General features: G+C 43.7%; 1 protein-coding gene across 1 annotated transcript in view; it reads left to right on the top strand.

Annotated features, from left to right (window-relative positions):
• Positions 1-20,749, top strand: part of LOC144799411 (beta-1,4-galactosyltransferase 1-like) — a 133,596-nt gene that overhangs the window by 72,180 nt on the left and 40,667 nt on the right. Inside the window, exon 2 of the mRNA XM_078670707.1 lies at positions 1,742-1,858. Coding sequence (XP_078526833.1) covers positions 1,742-1,858 — 117 coding nt within the window. The remainder of the gene's footprint in view (positions 1-1,741; positions 1,859-20,749) is intronic.

Below are 20,749 nucleotides of genomic sequence, written 5' to 3' on the forward strand. Positions count from 1 at the left end.
TCTCTTGGTACTACAGACTCTGGCATTGGAGTAAGTCTTACATAGGAGCCTGAAAAGTTGGCTTTGCTCTGTTGCTTAGTTGTATGCTTGTGAATATTTTTTCTTGTTTAGTGGGGCGTAGCCACAGTCCTTCGCATCGGGACACTATTTCGAGGACCAGTGCACTCTATAAAACGTGTTCATTCATTCATTCATGATCAGTCAAACTACAGTAGATTGGTGGCGGTGGTGTGAAGGTATGAAATTGATCACTGAATTATAGACACTGGTGTCCCATCGATGTAGACCCAGGTTAGGAAGCCAGTGAGATGGTTTAAATGCAATGAAGGCGAACCAACAAACTGCAACGCTCTTGGTGTTCTGTAGAGAATGGCTCATCAGGGGTCGCCACCCACCTACCATAGGCCCTTTTGAGCATGTGGCACTTTTAATTTTGGGAGATATTCAGTAAAACTCTTAATATATGTCGATCGCCCGTCTTCGCAGACGGCATGGTGGGGACGTGACACCGCTGACCTGACGATATTCAGTAGTTAAGCATACACATTGTGTAACTTCAAGCAACAAAATACGTCTTTCAACTTCTCTTCCCAATTATACGGTCGCCAATATGAGCATCATAAAAACAGGAGCGATAACAAGCTCACCTTAAAGGAACCATCTAGTGTAGAGAAAAAACTGTTCTCTCTACCCACCACTAGCAATCGCTAACAAAAGGCATTCCAGAATGCTTAATTGCTTGATGGCGCCTGCTCTGGGTTTGAGGCCTATTGTGGCATCACTCGCTGGGTGGCACCTTTAAGCATAAACATTCCATCAATCTAAGATGTGTCTTGATCTTCTGCACAGGAAACATAGATTGACGCAGGTGTGTAAATGTGTTACACTAATGACTCCACACTAATAACAGGTGTCCACAGATGCCCGAATCCATGCCAGAATTCAGGATATCGGATTGAAACAAATTTCCACACCGTGAATCTAAATAGCAATATAGTGACGTGGTCAATGGTTAGCCCAAAACTCTGGCAAGACCCTGGCCTTCCCGTAACTATGTTATATATGTCAGGTGCATGAATAGAAGGCATCAATGTTTCTCATGTCTTATATGTTGCACATTCTAGGAAGTCCATGCTGATTGGCCCAATCACGCCCATGTAGACATGCTAAATGCATATTATACACAATTATATATATGGTTGTATGAAATTTGGTCTTTCTGTTTCAAGAGCCCACAAGCTTTCATTTGCGCCTCACAGTTGGCTAAACGAACTCACCTTGGTTACCCAAGCGAGCCGGAATACAATACAAACTACCTGCTCCTCAATGCCATCTCTATTGGGTGTCAGAGTAAGGACTCCCTCCTCTTACACACACCTGTGTTGAACACTTCAAAGCAGTTCTACTCCAGCACTGCTGTTACTTTATATCACTCATTCCCCTCATCGCCACTGAGGACCCATCCGCTCACCTTGCGGAAGCTGTTGGAATCCCACCTGTTCTTGCTCTACTTGGACTGATTGTAACCATAAGAAATCTGTTTGACCTGTTCCTTATTTTCGTATGCGCTGCTCCTTACTTCTTTTTATTGTTTTAGGAAATATAGCTGTTCCTTGTATGTCACTTGTTATGTGTAAAGCATGTATACACCAACTGTGTATGGCTGCACTAGAGGAAACTGTCAATAATTAAATGTAAAGAATGCTGTAAAAGTAACTTTTTTTTCTTTGTTTTGAAATAGACACTACCCCGTCTTTGAATGTCACACGATTCAAGGAGGAGTTTTACGAAAGTGAAACCATTGGTAACTCAACAGCAGAAGACATCCCTGAGTGCCCGGAAGCTCCACCCAGCTTAGGTAAGGAGGCGTGTTTATGGGTGCACACTTTGCTGTGGGACATGCATGTGAATTAACTGCAACTTTTATCTTTTACTGTGGTGTCCACAATGACTGCCCCATAACCGTTGATATTCCAAATATCACTCGGCTTTTACTTACCAGAAAAGAGTTCAGGCACAAACTTTACTTTTATTAATGGAAATGCCAATCGCTCTGGTACAGGGGGTGGAGAGAACGTAGACCCTGCTGTGGGAGGACTCTGACAGCAGTGGGTCCCTCCTGAAGGATGTAACGGGCACTAAGTGGCCGAAGGGCTGGATGGTCTGGCACTGGCCAGCTTTGGACCCCCTGGGCTGTTTGGTCTGAGCCCATCTTTACCAGGCACGAGGCACAGAAGAAGGGGCGGAGCGCGAAGTTTCCACAGCTGATGATTGCTCGTTAGGTAACATCTATGTACCCTGTGTCCCCACTGGTGGGGCAACTGACCCCAGTGGATGAGATTCAAGGCAACAGGTTGGAGTCTGTTCCACTTCCTAGGATTTGGGAGCTTGTCCCTACCTTTGGCCCTCGGTTATGTCAAACCCATCATGCATTTTTTTTGTAACAAGAACGCTGTGCAATACCAATATTCGAATCTTTACGGAGCTCACTTATTCTTGCACCGTCTGCTTGCTTTTTGCCACCTTCGATGGGGATGAGAATTCCAGGGATGTAGAAGGGCTCACGCCTTGCTGGGAAAGAAAGCAATTTTAACACTATAGCCTGCTGCCGAGGGCTACAGCAATTGTTAAATTGGATCACCCTCAGCACCTGAACAGGCGCCTGTCTTGGAGACCTGTTCACTCTTTGTTCCTGCTGGTACCTTCATAAACTGACACAAGGTGTTTCAAGGGCAGCGCCAGGTGTAGCAAGAGGAAAGCCAAGGAAACAACTGGAACCGCTGCCCTCCCCTTACTGGCGTCCATGTACAGTAACTAGGTTATGTTAAAGATAAGGGCCTTTCATCGCATTGTAAAGCTCCTGGAACCTTTTTTGGTAGTTCAAACCAATGAAAAATAAATCTGACATTGGGCAAGTTTTGGTTGTTTGTTCCTATAAAGCAAAAAAACTGCTACTCCTGAGAAGAAGTGGGGAGTTGTTTCGTCTAATACAAGAAGCCCCAGGATGTCCTGCCTCCTGCATCTTTCAATGTGAGGCTGTGTGTGTTCAGTAGGAAGATGTCCGACGCCTTGTCCGTCCGTCTGGCTCTGGTTGTTTAGGACGATTGTGCGGTGTGGTTCTATGGTCTTCAGTGTGTCTGCAGTTCTAGAGTGAGAACGATTTGTGGCGTTATGTACTCTGTGTGAGAGGATACACGTATCTGTGCTTGCACATGTGTGTACGTATGATTGCTCGCGCATGCATGTGTGTACTGGCACTCAGTACCCACCGTCAGCATGGGGGCTACAATGGGATGGAATGCAGAGGTACAATAGAGTTCTTCTGTCATTCCTAGCGAGAAGGTGACTGAGCTATGACATTCCACTCCAGCTATGCTGTTGTGTACATGTTGTAACATGAGTTATTATTAAAAAACAGAAGCTGTTTTAGAAGTGCTGTTTCCTGCCAGGTTCCCGGTACTGACTAAGAATCTTGCATTATTGCAGGTTCCTGTTCTGTTTAAACTTCTTACATGGGGGAGAGTATATAAAACTGATCAGCCTCTAAAGGTCTGAATCTCTTGACGCATCCTGATTCTATCCGGTAAGTTTAGCATGTGGCCTGGAGAAACTAGGCACGAGATATTAACCTTCCAAAAACTGCTGTGAATGTTCTCGGAAAATGTAGTCATTTGATTTCCTTGTCCTCTGATATTACTCAACAGTAGCACGTAACTATGCGTTGAAGAGGTTTCTGGAGGCTGAAAAGAGGCGGACAGTACTTGGAATCAACTCCACATAGGATCAGTGTCTGACCACCTACACAATTCACTCTTGGGGGGTAAAATGCCTCACTTTACTGAGTAAGCGCCATGGAACTTGGCAGACTCAACAATGGTTGTCCGAGTTCTGACCAGAAATCTGGAAAAGTAGCAAAGGTTTTCCTTTAGAAATGGGAAGTGATGTTGACCTTTGAACCTGGACACCAGTAGTTTTTTTTTAGTTGTACATGTAATAGGGTACAGTGCGTCTTTTTACGTGGATTTGTACATGTGCTAAAGCTAATGCTACCACCCACTGGTGCAAGAGAGCCACAGGCTGAAGTGGGCCCTATAGTGTATGCTATGGTGGGCGGAAGCAAAATATGATTTACTGTTGAACAGGCCAATGGGTGAAGAGGGCTGGCGCAAAGCCCCTATGCACGTGCTTTTGATTTATACATTAAGTGGGTTTCGTGAGTCTGGTAATGTAGCTAAATCTTTCTCCAGGGTATATATATATATAAGAGGTCCGAGCGATCTGGTACAGGACCAGTAGGCCTAGAAATACAGAAAGGCAAAGACCGAGAGGAACGTCCGAAAAACGGGAGGGCTTGTTAAAGTCACAAGGGATGTTTTTCACACTTCAGCCTGGCGCTCATACCGGTGCCAACCACATGAAGTCAGTTGGATTGTTTTATTGTCCGATAGTTTACAATAGTTCCATTAATATTACACTTTGAGCATTCACCGGCAGACGGCGAGTTCTGCGTGTCTCAACCAGAAATTATTATTTTACTTTCGTCATGTAATTATGCAATGAACACCCTTGCCAAGTAACAAAACAATCATCGGGTTAGGAAATATATTTGTACTAAAAGAATACCCACACCATTAGAAAAAGCTGTATGCAGTAAATGAACAAGCACTGCAAATGCAACAGGGCTGGATTGCATTTTAAGTTCTGGCTAAAACTTAAAAGCCTGCGGAAGTGGAAATAGATGCAGATTTAATGTGTGATAAATCGGTGCACTTTAAAAAATGTTTATTGAATGCTTAAAACAGTACCTTCGTTCCAAATAACATAAGGAAGAAAAGTAATATGGTAACAAGAGAAATATAACAGAAGAATATACAACCTTATGCATAGGAATGAAAGGAACAATTAGGTACCTATTTAAGGAATAATTATGAGTATATTTTGGGAATATTAGAAAAGAGGGAGAAAGGATAGGTAGAAGGGAAAACGGAAGAAAGGAGGGAGGAAAGAAGGAACAGGGAATAGAGAGAAAAAATATAATTAATAATTAGTGAAAGGATGAGTGTGTAGATAGAAAGGTAGTAAAGGGTAACCAAAGTAAGTCTGATTTAATTTTTTGAGGTATTGAAAAAGATGAAACAGTAGAGATTCTATGTTCATCACAGATAAAGTTCCACCAGGTTAGTGTACATACCCACAGATGCATCAAGCATCCATTTTGCGATTCCTTATTAGCAAAAAATAAGGAATCGCTAATAAGGAATAGCAAAATGCTATGCAAGAAGAACACGCTAAAAAATAGCGATTTCTTAAAATTCCTTAATTGCGAGTCGCAAGCGCCAAGACGCCTCCGGGCATTCGCTGCGCTCTATAAATTTAAATCAAATCAAATCAAATTGTGAGTCGCAATTAAGGAATAGCTCCCCATCCATTCCTATGGGCCTAGAGGCCCATAGGAATGAATGGGAAGACATTCTCAATTTACGAATCGCAATTAGCGAATCGCAAATTGAGAATGCAATTCCAAGGGTGCAGGGGTGTCCAAAGGACACCCTGTTGCACAGCTAAAATTGGTCTGTGCACATATGTTGCGCACACACATGCCCTTAGGGCATGTGTGTGCGCCACATGAAACTTTGAAAAATGCACAAAAGTGCATTTTACAAAGTTTTTGCAAATTACCATGAAGTTGAACTTCATGGTAATTTGCGAGCCCTATTAGCGAAATCGCTAATTTATTTACTTTGATGCATTGCATTTAAGGAATCTCAATTTGAGATTACTAAATGCAAGTAATCGCAATTTAGCGAATTCTTAATTTGCGATTTTTGCATTTGGGATGATGCATCCCAAATGCAAAAATACAGGTCACAAAGGGGCAGATTCTGAGAATCTGCCCCTTTGCGAGCGGATTTTACCTTGATGCATCTGGGCCATAGTTTTGAGTTGTCTTTCCAACAAGAAAGAATAACTTTAAATGCCATAGCAATAAAGAGATCAAGTAAATTCAACCTCAACGAAGTAATATGAATATCATTAGACCTGGAACCAAGAAATACATTTTGAATAGATGATGGAATACAAAAATAAAAAATCTTAGAACATTTGAACAACACGAATTCCCAAAGTTTAAAAAAATTAGGGCAATAGTACAGTAAATGAAGTAAAGTACCATTAGAAGATAAACAAGACCAACAAAGAGGAGAGTGAGAAGGGTTAATTTTATGTAGAAAAACAGGTGTTCGATAAGCTCTGTTATATAGAAAAAACTATTGTGTGATATTAGCAGCATTAGAGGTGGTAAAAAGTTTGTGCCATAGCTTATCCCAATCTTTAATTGAAAGAGTTATTGAGAGATCAAGTTCCCAAGCTAATTCAATCGATGTTTTTGGTCTTGGAGAGTGCGTTCAATAAAGGGTTCGAGACATGAAAGAAATAAGAGGGGAATGGGTACAACCTTGCCTGGTGCCCCTGTGTAGGTCAAAATAAGGGGCTAGTAGACCGTTAACCGAGACGCATGCCTGAGGGGCTGAATATAATATTTTGATAAAGGAAAAAAAAATTAGGACAAAACTGAACCAGTGTAGTTTTGAACATAAATTGCCAATTTATACGATCAAATGCTTTCTCAGAATCTAGTGATAAAGCAGCTTGGGGGTCAGGATAGGGCTGTGCCATAGCAAGGATATTTGAGAACATCCTAGCGTTATCAGAGGTGAGTCTTCCCTTGATAAATCCAGATTGGTCAGAAGGAAGGGTATGTCATTTTCTAATCTAGAGGCAAGGATTTTTGCAAAAGTTTTGTAGTCATAATTAATTAATGATATTGGGCGATAATTTTGACAAAGAGACTTGTCTTTATCAGGATTAGCAAAAAACAACGCTAAATAAATCTTCTCTATTGTACAGAGCTTCACATCCCCTGCTGCTCTATCTAGGGAGTCCAAATCCACAGACACCTGCTGTGAGAGCCTTTCTAATTTCGTCCGGGACAACATCTGTTCTATTCAGGTGGCGTTTATCCCCTGTAATATGGACACCAGGACAATGATAGTATCACCACCAGCTGATCCAGAGCATTCTCTACACACCTTCAAGCCTGTGAACCTTTCTGAGTCCCTTAAAATTCTTAAGGGCCTGAAGTTGGCCTCCCCCTTGGACCCATGCCCGGCTAGAATGCTGGCAGCTATTGCCGAGACCATTAATAACAAGGTCAATGGTATTAATAATCTATCTCTTGTGGATTCCTGCGTACCAGAGGCCTGGAAGCAGGCCAAGATTTTGCCCCTATTAAAAAAGCCGTCCCACGATCCTCTCATCCTAGCAAACCACCGGCCCATCTCCCTGCTACCTAGCCTGGCCAGGGTATGCGAGAAGGTGGTGAACAGACAACTCACAGAGTTTGTTGAGAGAGAGGGCCTGTTACATCCAGCCCAGTCAGGGTTCAGAGCCTCCCACAGCACTGAGTCTGCCCTGGTGGAGGTTGCAGAGTCAATTAGGGAGTGTCTGGATGCCGGTGGGAAAGCTGCGTTGGTTTTGCTTGATATGTCGGCAGCGTTCAACACTGTCCCTCACTCCCTCCTCCTATTGTGGCTAACAGAGATTGGGGTGTCAGGCGCATTGTGGGGATGGCTCAGATCCTTCCTGGAAGGACGGGCTCAACAGAAATGGCTTTATCCGTCCTCTTCTTCTGCTCAGGTAGTGGCCACAGGGGTTCCGCAGGGATCCTCCATCAGCCCCCTTCTTTTTAATATCTATGTCACACCTCAGGTGTACCTAGCAGAGCAACTTGGGGCTAAGGTCATGGCCTATGGTGAGGACACCCAGCTCCTTTTCACTTGGGACAAGAATGTGGTCTCGGTCTCCTCTGCCCAACACTGCCTGTCCTCTATTTTTCATTGGCTAGCCGCAGCACAACTCAAGTGCAACGAAGAAAAATCTGAGATTCTTCTCTACAGAAAGTTCCCTACGAACTTTAGAGATACTTTCTGGCCCCCGAGTTTCCCAGCCCCACCTCTATAGGGAAGCCGGCCAAGAACCTAGGGGTGTGGTTCGAGGAAAATTTTTCCTTCGCCACACAGATCAAGATACCTCTTTTGGGCTCTTGAAATCTTTCAGAACATTTCTACCATTCCTACCTATGAAGGCGAAGGAGTCCGTCATCTGCACCCTTATTTTGTCTCAATTGGACTACGCCAATGCCCTATATGTGGCTATTCCAGACTACCTGCTAAGGAAACTTCCGGTGGTCCAGAATGCGGCAGTCAGACTCCTTCTGGAAATTCCGGCCAGGACTAGCATGAGACCTTACCTGCGCTCTCTGCACTGGCTTCTGGTGGTTGAACCGGTTAAATTTAAATCCGTGGTCATGGCCCATCGTGCTCTTCATGGGCTTGTTCCCACCTATTTATAGAAACGCTTTGCCTTACCCCAGTACGTAACATGCGCTCTCTGTCCCAGCGCCTGGCTCTGGTGCCCCGCTTCCAACGTCAGAGGCTTGGAGGCAGCTCCTTGGCGAGGAAAGCGGTTGTTGCCTGGAACGCTCTTCCTCTCACAATTCGGAATACCCAGGACCCGCGCATCTTCAAGAATAATCTGAAAACCTATCTCTTTCCCTAATTTTCTGTTATTTACCTCTCTTTGCTCCACGCCGGGACAATCACGAGTATCTGCGCGCGTTTCAAATTAAAATAACATAACATAACATGACAATGAGGGCATCAAAAAAGGAGCTCTCCGGTTTGGAATGTGATAGAAAGGAGGTGAAAAGATCATGTAAATGTGGGATCAAAATATGTGAAAAGGAGGAGATAAGTTCAATGGAGATGCCATCAGGCCGGGGGCTTTAACTCTTTTCAGGGATTTTATTGCATTTAAAATGGGAATGATGCAACAGACTAATGTATGAAGAGGCCTGGCTGAAAATCCTTGTAAGTACGAATGTTATGTATAGAAGTTTAGTCAAATCAACGCCAGACCTAAGAAATGGATTGTGTCAGCACGCTCTTTTCCTGGTGCTTGTTCTAACTCAATTGCTGATCATGAGTGGGTTCTTGCCCCTTACTAGAGGCGCGGTAGTACTGGTAGCTTCTGTCAGTGCCAGGGACTTCTTGCTGATCTTCAAGTTACAGTTTTCAACATTTCCTGCTTTTTGTAGGTTGAGTTGTACTTACTGAATGCACTCTGACTGTCTAACTCTAGACCGCCTTATTTCATCCCCCCCTCCTCCCACCCCCGCGCTCACTGGACAAAACCCCATCTTCATCCCACATTGAGGCATGTTTGGAATGTCTTCAGAAGTGTCTGGGCGTGTGTCAGCCACACTCCTGAAGACCAGCTTGCAGGAGATGAGGAAGGCTTTCCCCTACATAGCTATCACTTTCCATTTGGTGTAATTGGTATGATGCTTATCTCGACTAGTCCATCTTTGAAACAATAGAAGGGGCTCTTCATCTGGTCCCCAAGATGCACAATACTCCCTAGAAGTCTGTTTACTTTTCAGCTATTCAAGAGCACCAGTACTTGGGCACTCGCCATCTGACGTGTCGATGGGGAAGCAGCCACTCTGTTGCCACAGCAGCTGTATGACGGCAGTGGCGAGTTGAATGCGGACCAACTGCCTTAAATTAATCTCGGACAAATGGAGGTATTACTCTTTGGGAGAGAGACCTCCTTCTGGAATGCGTCCTAGTGGCCGGCAGAGTTGGGCAACCTTCCAAAGCCGGTGCAGAAGGCTAAAAACCTGGGAGTTTTATTTGAAACGAAATTGTGTTTTTCTGCTCAAATTAATGCAGTAATGTCGGGAGGCTTTTTCATGCTGCATGTACTCCAAAAAGTCATCCCTTACCTTCCCTTCGACCTGCAAAAAATTGTGATGATGGCCCTCATCACATCCAAAATTGACTATTCTAACTCCCTTTATCTAGGGGCTTCTAAATATCTGCTAAGAAAATTGCAGTCTTTTCAGAATGCTGTAGCACGGATACTTTGAAAATTCCTAAATTCAAACCTGTATCCCAATTACTGCATGATCTGCACTGGCTGCCTGTGGAGAAAAGGGTGTCTTTCAAGGCACTGTGCCTTATGCACAAGGCGCTTTATAAGACAGGCCCGTTGTATTTGTTTTTTTATTTTATTTTTTAATATCTTTATTATTCAACAAGTCAGCAAATGATATCAACAGTATTTCACTTATTTAGTAATTTTATACAAGAATAGTGAGCAGGAATATTTATACTCAGAGTGATAATATTATAAAGAGAGAGAAAAAGAAAGGAAAACATAGAGAACATATTCAGATAATGTAAAAATTATAGTAGCTCAAGAGACATCATATAGCTCAAGCAAAAGCTAAATCATATCAAAAGCAATCCGAAATGAGTCCCCACACAGAGTTAAATTTGTTCTGGGCCTGTAAGCCCCTAGACTTTGCCAATATATGTTCCATTGAATATGTCTCTTTCAACAGAGCCCACCATTCCCTAATATTCGGAGGATGTATATCAATCCAAGCTCTAGCGATGACCAGTCTACCATCACACACAGTATCAATAATAACCGGTTTTGTTGATAACTATAGATACGAGGTCCTAACATGATATCCCTTGTATTTATAGGAAAGTCAATCCCTATTTTTTCAGAGCAAACTTGAACAAGCTGTTGCCAAAAATCTTTCAGTTTACCACGAGCTACCTGGCTGGACACTAACTTTCTTCGAGGTTTATTGAGATCACGTGCGCAGGGTTAGGGAGGGATAAGGGGTGGGTAGGTGGGTCATGGGGTGGACGTGGGAGGTGGGAGGGGGTTGTGTGGGGTTGTTTCTTTGATTAGGGTGTCGGTACTACTCCTACCCATGTTGACATTTGGCAGGCCCTCCTGACTGTGGAGAACTGCGTATATGCTTTACCTGATCAATCAAAAATAAAAATGTTGTTGTGAAAAAAAAAATCTTTCAGTTTAGGACATTCTAAAAGCATATGTATCAAGCTTGCAGCCTGGTGATAACATTTAGGGCATTTCGTGTGTGTATTAGTTTGACTAGTGCCGGCCCATTTGGTTATTCTTTCTGGTGTGTAATACAGGTTACAGATAGTGCGAAATTGCTGCATTTGTAGATTAGTGACATGAACGGACTTCCTTACTGTGTGTAAGCTTTGCTCTATGTCTATTTCGGAGACTTCCTCAAACAGTATTATGCTCCATTTATGAGCTAATCTATTACTATCCCCCTTTCGATTATTGGTAAGAATTTTGTACATACAACTAATCTTGCGTTTAGCTCTATCCTGATATAGAAAGTCCCATATATCTGACTCCAAAATGCTAGTCAGTTTCAGATGTGTCCCGAAAAAGCTCTTAATTTGCAAATATTTGAAAAACATATGACCTGGTAGTTTAAACAAATGAAACGAGCCCTGCGTGATCATATAAGTCCCCTAATGACTGAATCCCAAACTCCGCCCACTGTCGTGATATGTTATCATGAAAGATCTCCGGGAGCATTGGGTTGCACCACAACGGAAGTTTATTATAGTAGTAAGATTGGCCAGAGATATTGAAGATATTTCTCCATATAAAAACAGTATCCCGTACCGTCTTAAATTTAACCCGCTTGAAATAGTTAGGGTCAGTAGTTTTGTAAATATACATGTTGCTAATTTCTCCTAATAACAATTGATGAAAAAAAGTCGAACACAAGGATATTAATAAGCTCTGGAGATGTACTGTAAAAGAAGACTAAAAGTACATTTTAAAGTCTCGAAAGTTTATGCCCCCTTTTCAAAAGGGCTCTTCAGTAGAGATATAGCTCTTCGTGCAGTCTTATAACCCCAGAGGAAGCTGCTAAAGAGACCATCCAATCTTTTTTTAAACTATTGGTAACACGTAAAGGAATAGATCTGAAAAGGTATAAAAATCTTGGCAATATCTTCATTTTAATTATATTTGCACAACCCATAATGCCAATCGGAAGTTTATGACTTTTTTTAACAGGGCAGCTGTTTCTTTAAATAGTAACTCGTAGTTTAGTGAAATTATTTGGCTGACCCGTGCAGTTATTCTAACCCCCAGATAAACAGCTACAGTGCAAATCCCAGTTAGGCTACCCCCAGTATTAAAATTAACCACCACCTGTGTTTTGTGTGCGTTTAACTTATACCCAGATAGTTTACCAAATCGGTCTGCTTCTTTTTCTATTTCTATCATTGCACTTGCTGGTTCTGGCGAAAATATGGCTAAGTCATCTGCATAGGCTGTTACCTTTAACATATTTGTGCCTTGCCTTAATGGGATAATTTGAGAATTAGTTTGTAGAAAACAAATAAAAGGTTCAATATAAAGTGCAAATAAAAGAGGAGAGAGTGGGCAGCCTTGACGAGTGCCCCTATATATAGAAAATATTTCCAATTGTGTACCCAGGTACATTAATTTGGCTCGAGGGTTACAATATAAAGCTTGGATCAATTGAATAAATCGGACCCCTAAGCCCATCCTCTCCAGCACCCCCCCTTAAAAACTTCCAGTCCACCCGATCAAAGGCCTTTTGTGCATCTAAAAGCATCATACCCAAGTGAGTCCCTTTTTTTCCTGCTAAATCAAATGCAGAAATAGCTGTATTTATGTGAGACGTAGTCTCTCTGCCTTGAATAAAGCCATGTTGGTGGCTAGATACAAGTTCAGTCATTGCTGGTGCCAATCGGGTAGCTAAGATTTTTGAAAAGATTTTGGCATCTGAATTGATAAGAGATATAGGCCTATAAGAGCCACACTCAGTAGGAGATGTATCTTTCTTTAAAAAGAAAACTATTCGAGTCATATTCCAAGACTCCGGTACTACTCCATTTTGACCAATATCTTGTATTAAATCCCTAAAGGGTTTAATTAGATGTGCTTTAAAGACTTTATAAAATTCCAAGGGAATCGAGTCCTCCCCAGTAGCTTTTCCCGTGGGAAGCGAAGATATTTCCAGTATTATCTCCTCGCTGCTAATATCATTGCCTATGATAGTTATGTCTTCTTCTTTTAATTTTGGCATGTTTGTATTAGAAAGATACTGTTGTATATCTTGATCATTAACGTTAATCTCGGGAGTATATAGTTTCTTATAATGAGCAAAAAATTGTTCTAAAATGCCCTTATGTTCTGTAAATAAAGTCCCATTCTCTGATTTAATTGCCTTGATATAAGTTTTAGCCTGCTCATCTGCTACCTTGTAAGCAAGGACCTTTCCCATATGTTCCCCAAATTCATATTGTGCAGCCCGATATTTGTTAAATCTATTAACCATGCTTTCCCTGAGTGTTTTCTTAGCAAACACCCTTTGATCGATTATTTTTTGCAACAGCTCCTCCTGGTTAGATAAACCCGATTGGACTGCCTTTATATGGGCCGATTCAGCTTGTAACAATAACGATATATTTTGTTGTTTTTGTTCTTGCTTCTTTCTATTTTGTTGTAATATGAACTGTAATGTCAAACCCCGTACCACCGCTTTCCAAGTATCCCAAACAACTATGGGGGTAGAAGAACCATTATTATCCTCAAAAAATAGTTTAATCTGCCTGTTAAAAATCTCAACATATAACTCATCAGTAAGTAAATGTTTTGGGAAGGTAAAAGCTCTTAAGTTTCATTTGGCAGGTGCGACTTGAAAGTTTAAGATAAGGGGGTTATGATCGGAAGTTATACGCGGACATAACATTATCTCCGCTTTGTTGGCTATATCATTAGCTACCCATGTCATATTGATTCTTGAGTATGACTGATGCGGAGATGAATAATAAGTAAAGCCTGCAGTGTTAAGATGTAGATATCTCCATAGATCAGTCAACAAATGTAGTCTCCCCATTTCTAGAATAGCAGATCTTGTCTTTTTCATTCTACGGCCAGGTACCTTTCTACTAGTATCTATGTTATGATCCATAACACAATTAAAATCCCCCATAATAATTTTCCCCCCTCCCAGTTTAATAATTCCATATTGAATCAAAAAGCCCCGGTTCATCAAGGTTGGGTCCATATACAGCCCCTATAACATATTTCTTAGCCTGTATTTCAACCTGGGCTAAGGCCCACCTTCCAGCACGATCCGTTGAAGTTTTTAAAAGGACACATTGAAAACCCTTTTGTTTTAAAATAACCACACCCCTAATAGAACATGATTGTGAAGTGCATATAATAGTTTCATAACCCAGCTGGTCTCATAGCTTCCGATCCTTATAAGCAAGATGTGTCTCAGTAAGGATTGCAATATGCGAGTTATGCATTCTCAACTCCTCACGTACTGTCTCTTGAGTTTGCTATTTAAACCAGAAACATTCCAAATAATACATTTGATTTTACTCATCATACCAATGTCTGTTTCCCTGTTTAATATAACCACTCATTCCTTCACATTTCTTTCTTTCCTGCTTTATTAAAATTGACTCAATTCTTTTTTGTGTATCTGTCTTGTTGAATACTTTTTTTCTCAATTTTTTCCCCCCAGACAAGCCTGCCCTCCACTCCCGATCCCACCCTAGTTCCTTGGGGAAGGAATTACCCCCATCAACAGCTGCCTCACGAGCAGCCAAAGGGAGACAGCGCTACCCCCGTGCAGCCCCCTCACCCAGAAAAACGCCACCACCCCGTCTATACAAGCAGCCTATACCTGTATCACAACTATTTCATACCAATTCTATATATTTTTATTTTTATTTCCCCCCCCCTATCTGTCTAATGTTTCCCGCCCTTCTCCTAATGCCATGTGTCGAGTTACTTCTTAGCCTCATCTATAGCAGAGAAAAAATATGTTTGGCCACCCTTAAGCTCTTTTAGACGTGCAGGTTCTTGTAAGAAAACCTGTGCGCCTAGAGATTTCATAGGCTCTATTATCTGTCGCATGGACCAGCGCTTGTCCATCGTTGCTTTACATAGATCTGAACGAACAAAGAAAGTGACAGTATCAGTTATTATACGAGAGCTGGGTGTGCCTTTAAGTAGACCGCTTGACGTAACAAAAAATTACCAAAATAAATTAATATTGGCCTTGGAAATTTAGAGCCTTGTTTTGGCACCCCAAAGGTAATCTATGTGCACGCTCTATCTGACTGTCCCAATCCCAGTCTGCCAGATCTGGGAACGCCTTCTGAAATAACGACACCAAATAAGCCCGGGGGTCAGAGCCCTCTTTCCCCTCCGGAACCCCAAATACTCTCAGATTCTGTCTTCTCTGCCGATTTTCTAAATCTTCAACCTTAAGTTGAAGCTCTTTAATTGAAGTGTCATGAGTCTGTGGCAGATCTGCTGTTTGTGATGCAGTAGCCTCCGTTTCAGTGACACATTGCTGAAGTTCTGTCATATCGTTTACCAAAGAGTCTACTTTAGAAGTTGCAGATTGAAGAGCCTGTTGGATATCTGCATTGTCCGTTCTTAGTTGTGAGTAATGTTCCTGTGCTTCTTGCCTCTGATCCTTTACAGCTTGAAGAATAAGAACAAGTAACGGCTCTAGGCTACTTCCCATACTTCCCATGCTACCCTCCATAGCTAGAGCAGCTCTGCCATCGAGTGTTCCTGAAGCTAGAACATTTACAGTTGGATTTACTTGATGAGAAGCGGAAAAAGTTGTCCCAGTAAGAGAAGTCATAACAGTCCCAGCCGGGTTTCTTTCTGGGTCTTTCCCTGATGCTCCCTCAGCGAGAGATATATCTGTCGGGCTGGACCCAGAGAGTCTTAGAACCAGTGATTTAACCCCTCCTTTCGTTTGAACCCAACGGCGCGAAGGGAAGTATCATTGATTTCCTTATTGCCTGTTAACCCGCTTTGTTGAGCCACTTTAGCCAGTGTGTTCTTATTAGGGCCTCTCAAATGTTTACCTTTAGTTATTGCGTTCTTCTTCTTGGCCCCAAGTCTGGGTGTATTCTTTATATTTGGCTCATAATCTGATTTATCCCCGCTCTGTATGGAACAATTAGGTGCCTCCCCTTCTTCCGATGAGCTAACATGCGATAAATTCTGTGTATCATTAGTATCGTTGACATTATTAATCTCTATTACTGCCCCATCCGCCACCTCGTTCGCTACTTCCTCTCTTTCATCTGGCATACTGTTCTGAAGTCCTAATTCTGGTATAGCACACATGTTTGTCTGAATCAAAGTCTTATTATGCTCAGCAGCTAGCCCATCTACACTTTGTTCCACTATCCCACCAGTCTGGCCAGCCTCCGTGCAAGCTTGTTGGTTAGGTATAGCTCCCATAAGGAGCGTTACAATGTGACCCAACTCTGTAATTGCTTTAGATGTAATTATCTCTGTCACCTTCCCTGAGCGGATCAATTGAAGGATGGGCTTACCGACCTTGGAGCTGTCAGCTCGGGGCTTTGTGCATGATGCTCCTTCCTCCGTTATCGTATCCTCACACCGAACAGTATCCACACCTGTGACCGGAGGCTTCCCTGCCCGTGTGGTTCGAGTAAGCACCTTTGGTGGAGCCATTGCAGCCTTACTACTGTTGCCGGCCGTCCAGGATAGCGAGCCGACTCTTGAGCGCGACAAGCAGGTCTGCCGCGTTCTACTGCTTTGCCTGAGGACTCCGATGCAGACAGCCAGCGCGAACATGTGTTGCTTCACAAACCGGGCGGTATGTAGAGAAAAGTCCAGTTGCTCTTTGTTGTCACGCTGTGAGGATCAAAGTATTTGTTATATTTATGCCTTTCTTCCACACCTGTTATTTCAATCTCCACGCGCTCCGAGAAGGCAGTAGCGTAGGAGCAGCGGCGGAGTGGCGGAGTAGCGGAGTATCGAAAATGGTGGGGTAGCGGTATAGCCTTAAAATTTGCGCGGTCCGATTTAGAGAACTTCCCAGTGTAAGCCTAAAAGCCTACAAGAGTCCTCATCTCGCTCCTTCGGCATTCGGACTTTTGGGAAGGAAAGCCGCTTGTAGAGACACTGCGGCAGCGCTTAGCAGGCATTCTCTGGAGCTGCTCGGAGTGCCTGACATCCCGGCTGCATCAACCCGCCATCTTGCTCCTCCCCAAGAACCCTTGTATTTTCAAGAGTGGTACTCCTGGTACATGCCCAGCAGGAGCCTTAGATCCAGCTCCGCATTCATGGTTACGGTCCCTGGAACCGAACGGGCCAACTGGGGTGGCAGAACGCTAGCCTATCAGGGAGGAAAACTATGGAACTCTCTCCCCCTGGCTCTCCGCGCACAGCCGGCGCTGAGGGTGTTTAGGAAGCAGCTGAAGACCTTGCTGTTTCGACATTAAGTCAATTAGGTCACCTGGTCTCTCCTCTTCCCCCCCCCCCCACCCCCACCCCATAAACCTATGACTCCCTCGTTCTTTCCGGACTGAATCTGCTTAGCGCTAAGACACCCTCGGGTAATCGCGCTTCATAAAATCATCTCATTCATTAATTCTTGCCTCCTTTAGAACTGATTTGAGAGGAGCTGTGCTGACATAGCTTTTGACCTTCCTTGGGAAACTTACTCAACAAGTAATCATGCCCAACATTTGGGCATTCATGTCACGCTTAGGGCGTTGCACTGGGAGAAAACACAAAGGTGAAATGTTGAATGCTTGCAAAAGTCTCTGCCACTGGCAATCACTCAGGGCTGCATTCAGGTCCATTGTTATTCACCAACTGTGCCACTTTAGACGGTGACCAGTCATAAATGTTCTTGTTGGAACAATCCCGTCTGAGCTCCGTTGCTTAATCCCTTTTGAATGGAATGTCAAGCACACCCAAACCGGTTCCAGCTTACTTAGGCGTTATCAGTGAGGTGTGCCTTAAGTCCTTTGGTACTGTAAGCACGGGACGCATGAGTGGGCATACATAGGGTATTGCACAGAATAGAAAGGAGACAAGTGGAATTCTTGCAAAAGTCTCAAACATTGACAATGGCTCAGGGCCAGATTCCATTGCTCGCTCTTCACCCACTATGCCTCGTAAGACGGAGATGTCTAAATTTAAATAATAAATAAAATACCTACTTTCCCTCCCGAAACCTTCGCTCCGCCACTCAAGGGAGGTTCATTGTCCCTAAAATCAAACTAGCTCGGATGGGCGGAAGGTCTTTCTCTTATCTTGGTCCCACACTTTGGAACGCCTTGCCCACAGCACTACGCAATGAAACGGACTGTGTTTAATTCCGCAAGTCCTTAAAGACGTGGCTTTTTGATAAATAATCGGCCTCTCTTGTTTTCTATCTAAATCCTGCATTTGCTCGCAGCGCCAGGAAACCCTTTTTGGGTAGCTGTCACGCATTATAAAATTAATTAAATAATAAATAAAAGTGGGCTTTGTAGTGATGGACAATTATTGTCAGTTGTTTGATGTATATTTTTTTGCATTCTTTTTCTGCCAACCTTACTGTGGGTGCAAGAATCCTCAGCAGCACCTACAATGAGAATGCATGCTTAGAATCCAAAGAAAGCCCCCCCCCCCTTTCTATCCACAATGAAAAATTACATCTCTGCAGGGAATGTTCTCTGCACGACTCTGCCATCAGTTAGCCAGTGAGTCACTGGGCATTTTAACTCTGTTTCATTTGCCTCAGACCATCTTGCGAGTACAGAGTGGGTCCGGTGTATTGTGGATTAGGACCCAGGGCAGGGTTCTGTGGTGTGGAGGTGCTCGCCTAGTGCAAACACCTTAATCGAGCTGGACTAGTATCCGCTCACCGATCTATACTGGGACCTGTAACCTTTGCAGGGAGATTTACATACAGGCTTTTCCCCCCTCAAACTGGTCAGCTGGTCCCCTGCGACCGGTTCCTTCTCTCCATCCAGTTATGCGAGGATGTCACATTTGCATATATATAGTATGTGTCAGCGTTGGATTGGGAATGAAAATCGGCCCGGGCACGCAAAAATAAAATCGGCCCACATTTGCATAAAAACTCATATCACTGCCGTTGGTGTAATCTTCAAAAAAAAAAATTAGGGGGGGGGTGGGTTTAGAAAATGCACGCGTTAGTTTACACTGGTGAAACAAGTCAGGCCACTACAGGCCCCCTGCCCCCGCTCAGTATGTGCACACATTAATGGACCGGCCCGCGAGACAAAAGGAGTGACACCTCAGCTAAACGGAGGTAATGAGCGCCCATCCGCCTCTAGAAAGGCCACTCAGACTCCCACTGGGCCGCTGGCTGTATTCGAACAATAGAGACAGCGCCTAAATAGCCCCCCAGACTGCTCAAAAAAGCAGCCTACAGCAGAACTCAGACACCGGCCCCTCGGGCATTGCCCGAATGCCCGCGTTACCAATCCGACGCTGGTATGTGTGCATCAAATGCGTAAGGAGTGTGAGTGTGTCACGGTTGACTGTAGGCTCAGCGTGATCTACTTTGGACTTCCTCGGTTGGATGTTGTCCAACATGGCGATGGAGAACGAAGAAGCCTGCCATGTGAGCAGGGATTCCTCTGGTTTCTTCAAATCGTTCCTGAAGCTTTTGCGACAAGCCAGACTCTAGTGTGTGAGTGTAAAGGAGCCAAAGGTCTAAAGTACAGAGCCCTCTTGTTCCACTGGAGGTGTTACCCAGACCTAATTGATGGGTGTAGGGTGTGAAGACTCACCCTTCTTTTGTTCTGTGTTTTTGGATTCTGTGAGTCAGACTCCCTTGCACAGTCCTGCTTCCTGCTGACACTCACGAACAAGGACTGTGGCCTAACCAGCCTGGGAGGAGTAAATACAAGGAGTCGACACTCCTGAAAACAAGCACAGCAGTTTGCCAGTTGTGCCTGAAGAATCCACAAATTCACTCTGGCAAAATATTAGTATAAAAATGGGGCTGAAACCCCAAAGTCAGTGTTCCAGGACTTCTCCCTGACCCATGCTGAGGGGACACCCTGCAGGTTGGAGGATAAAACCTCTGTGACCCTCACCTTGTGCTTCAGCTTCAAGCCAGTTGAGCAACGAACGCACTTTGAACAGCGCTTGGCTGCTTCTGTGTCTCCCTGACCTTTGCCCCTCTGTCCCCACTGCAGCTTTGGAATCCGGAAGTGCGCGCTCCAATGGGCATCTTCAGCCCTCCTCCGGGTTCCTGCCTCACCTGGTGGTGAAGACTCTTCTTTGATTCACTTTTAGGCCTGGAAAATAAAAGCGCTGCTCGCAAGAACAGCTTCTGACTTGCACTGTGACTGCTCTGCAGGATTGCTCTGCAAGATCAGACGTGCACGGCCAAGGCCGGAAGGACTGCAAGAGCAGACAAGATGGCTCCAGCAGCGCGCGCTCTTCCGGCTGTGACCACCGACGCAGCAGGAAGAGGCTTCTGTGACATCCGGGCGGAAGTGAACCTTGCATGATCAGATTCTAACTTGAGCACAACTGCGTATGAACTGGTTGCTTCACTAATCCTGTGGCATAGTTGTAATAGACAAAAATGAAGTGACGCCACAATCCACTGCAAAACATTGATATACATGTATATTAACAGCACAAATCTAGCCCTGCCGAACTGGAACAAAACAGCGCACTTACAGTGGTGTGACGATGAAATAAGGTTTACCAATAAGTCCATTATCAAAAATAGCATAAGCATAGATTTTCCAGGCTTATGCTGTTATTGATAATGGACTTATTGTATGCTTTTTTTGATCTTGCTCTTACGTTTAAAAAGGAACTGACCACTGCAAACGCCATGTGATCAAGACCCAAAGTGGATGGAAACGCGCCATGGTGGACTGTTCGCTGAAATTAACGATTTGTGCCAGATTACCGGATGGTGTGGCTCGTTTTCACGCTCTCGGATGTTGAAAGCGTGCTTTCTTTTAGA

Source organism: Lissotriton helveticus, chromosome 12, assembly GCF_964261635.1.
Source record: "Lissotriton helveticus chromosome 12, aLisHel1.1, whole genome shotgun sequence".
NCBI lineage: Eukaryota > Metazoa > Chordata > Amphibia > Caudata > Salamandridae > Lissotriton > Lissotriton helveticus.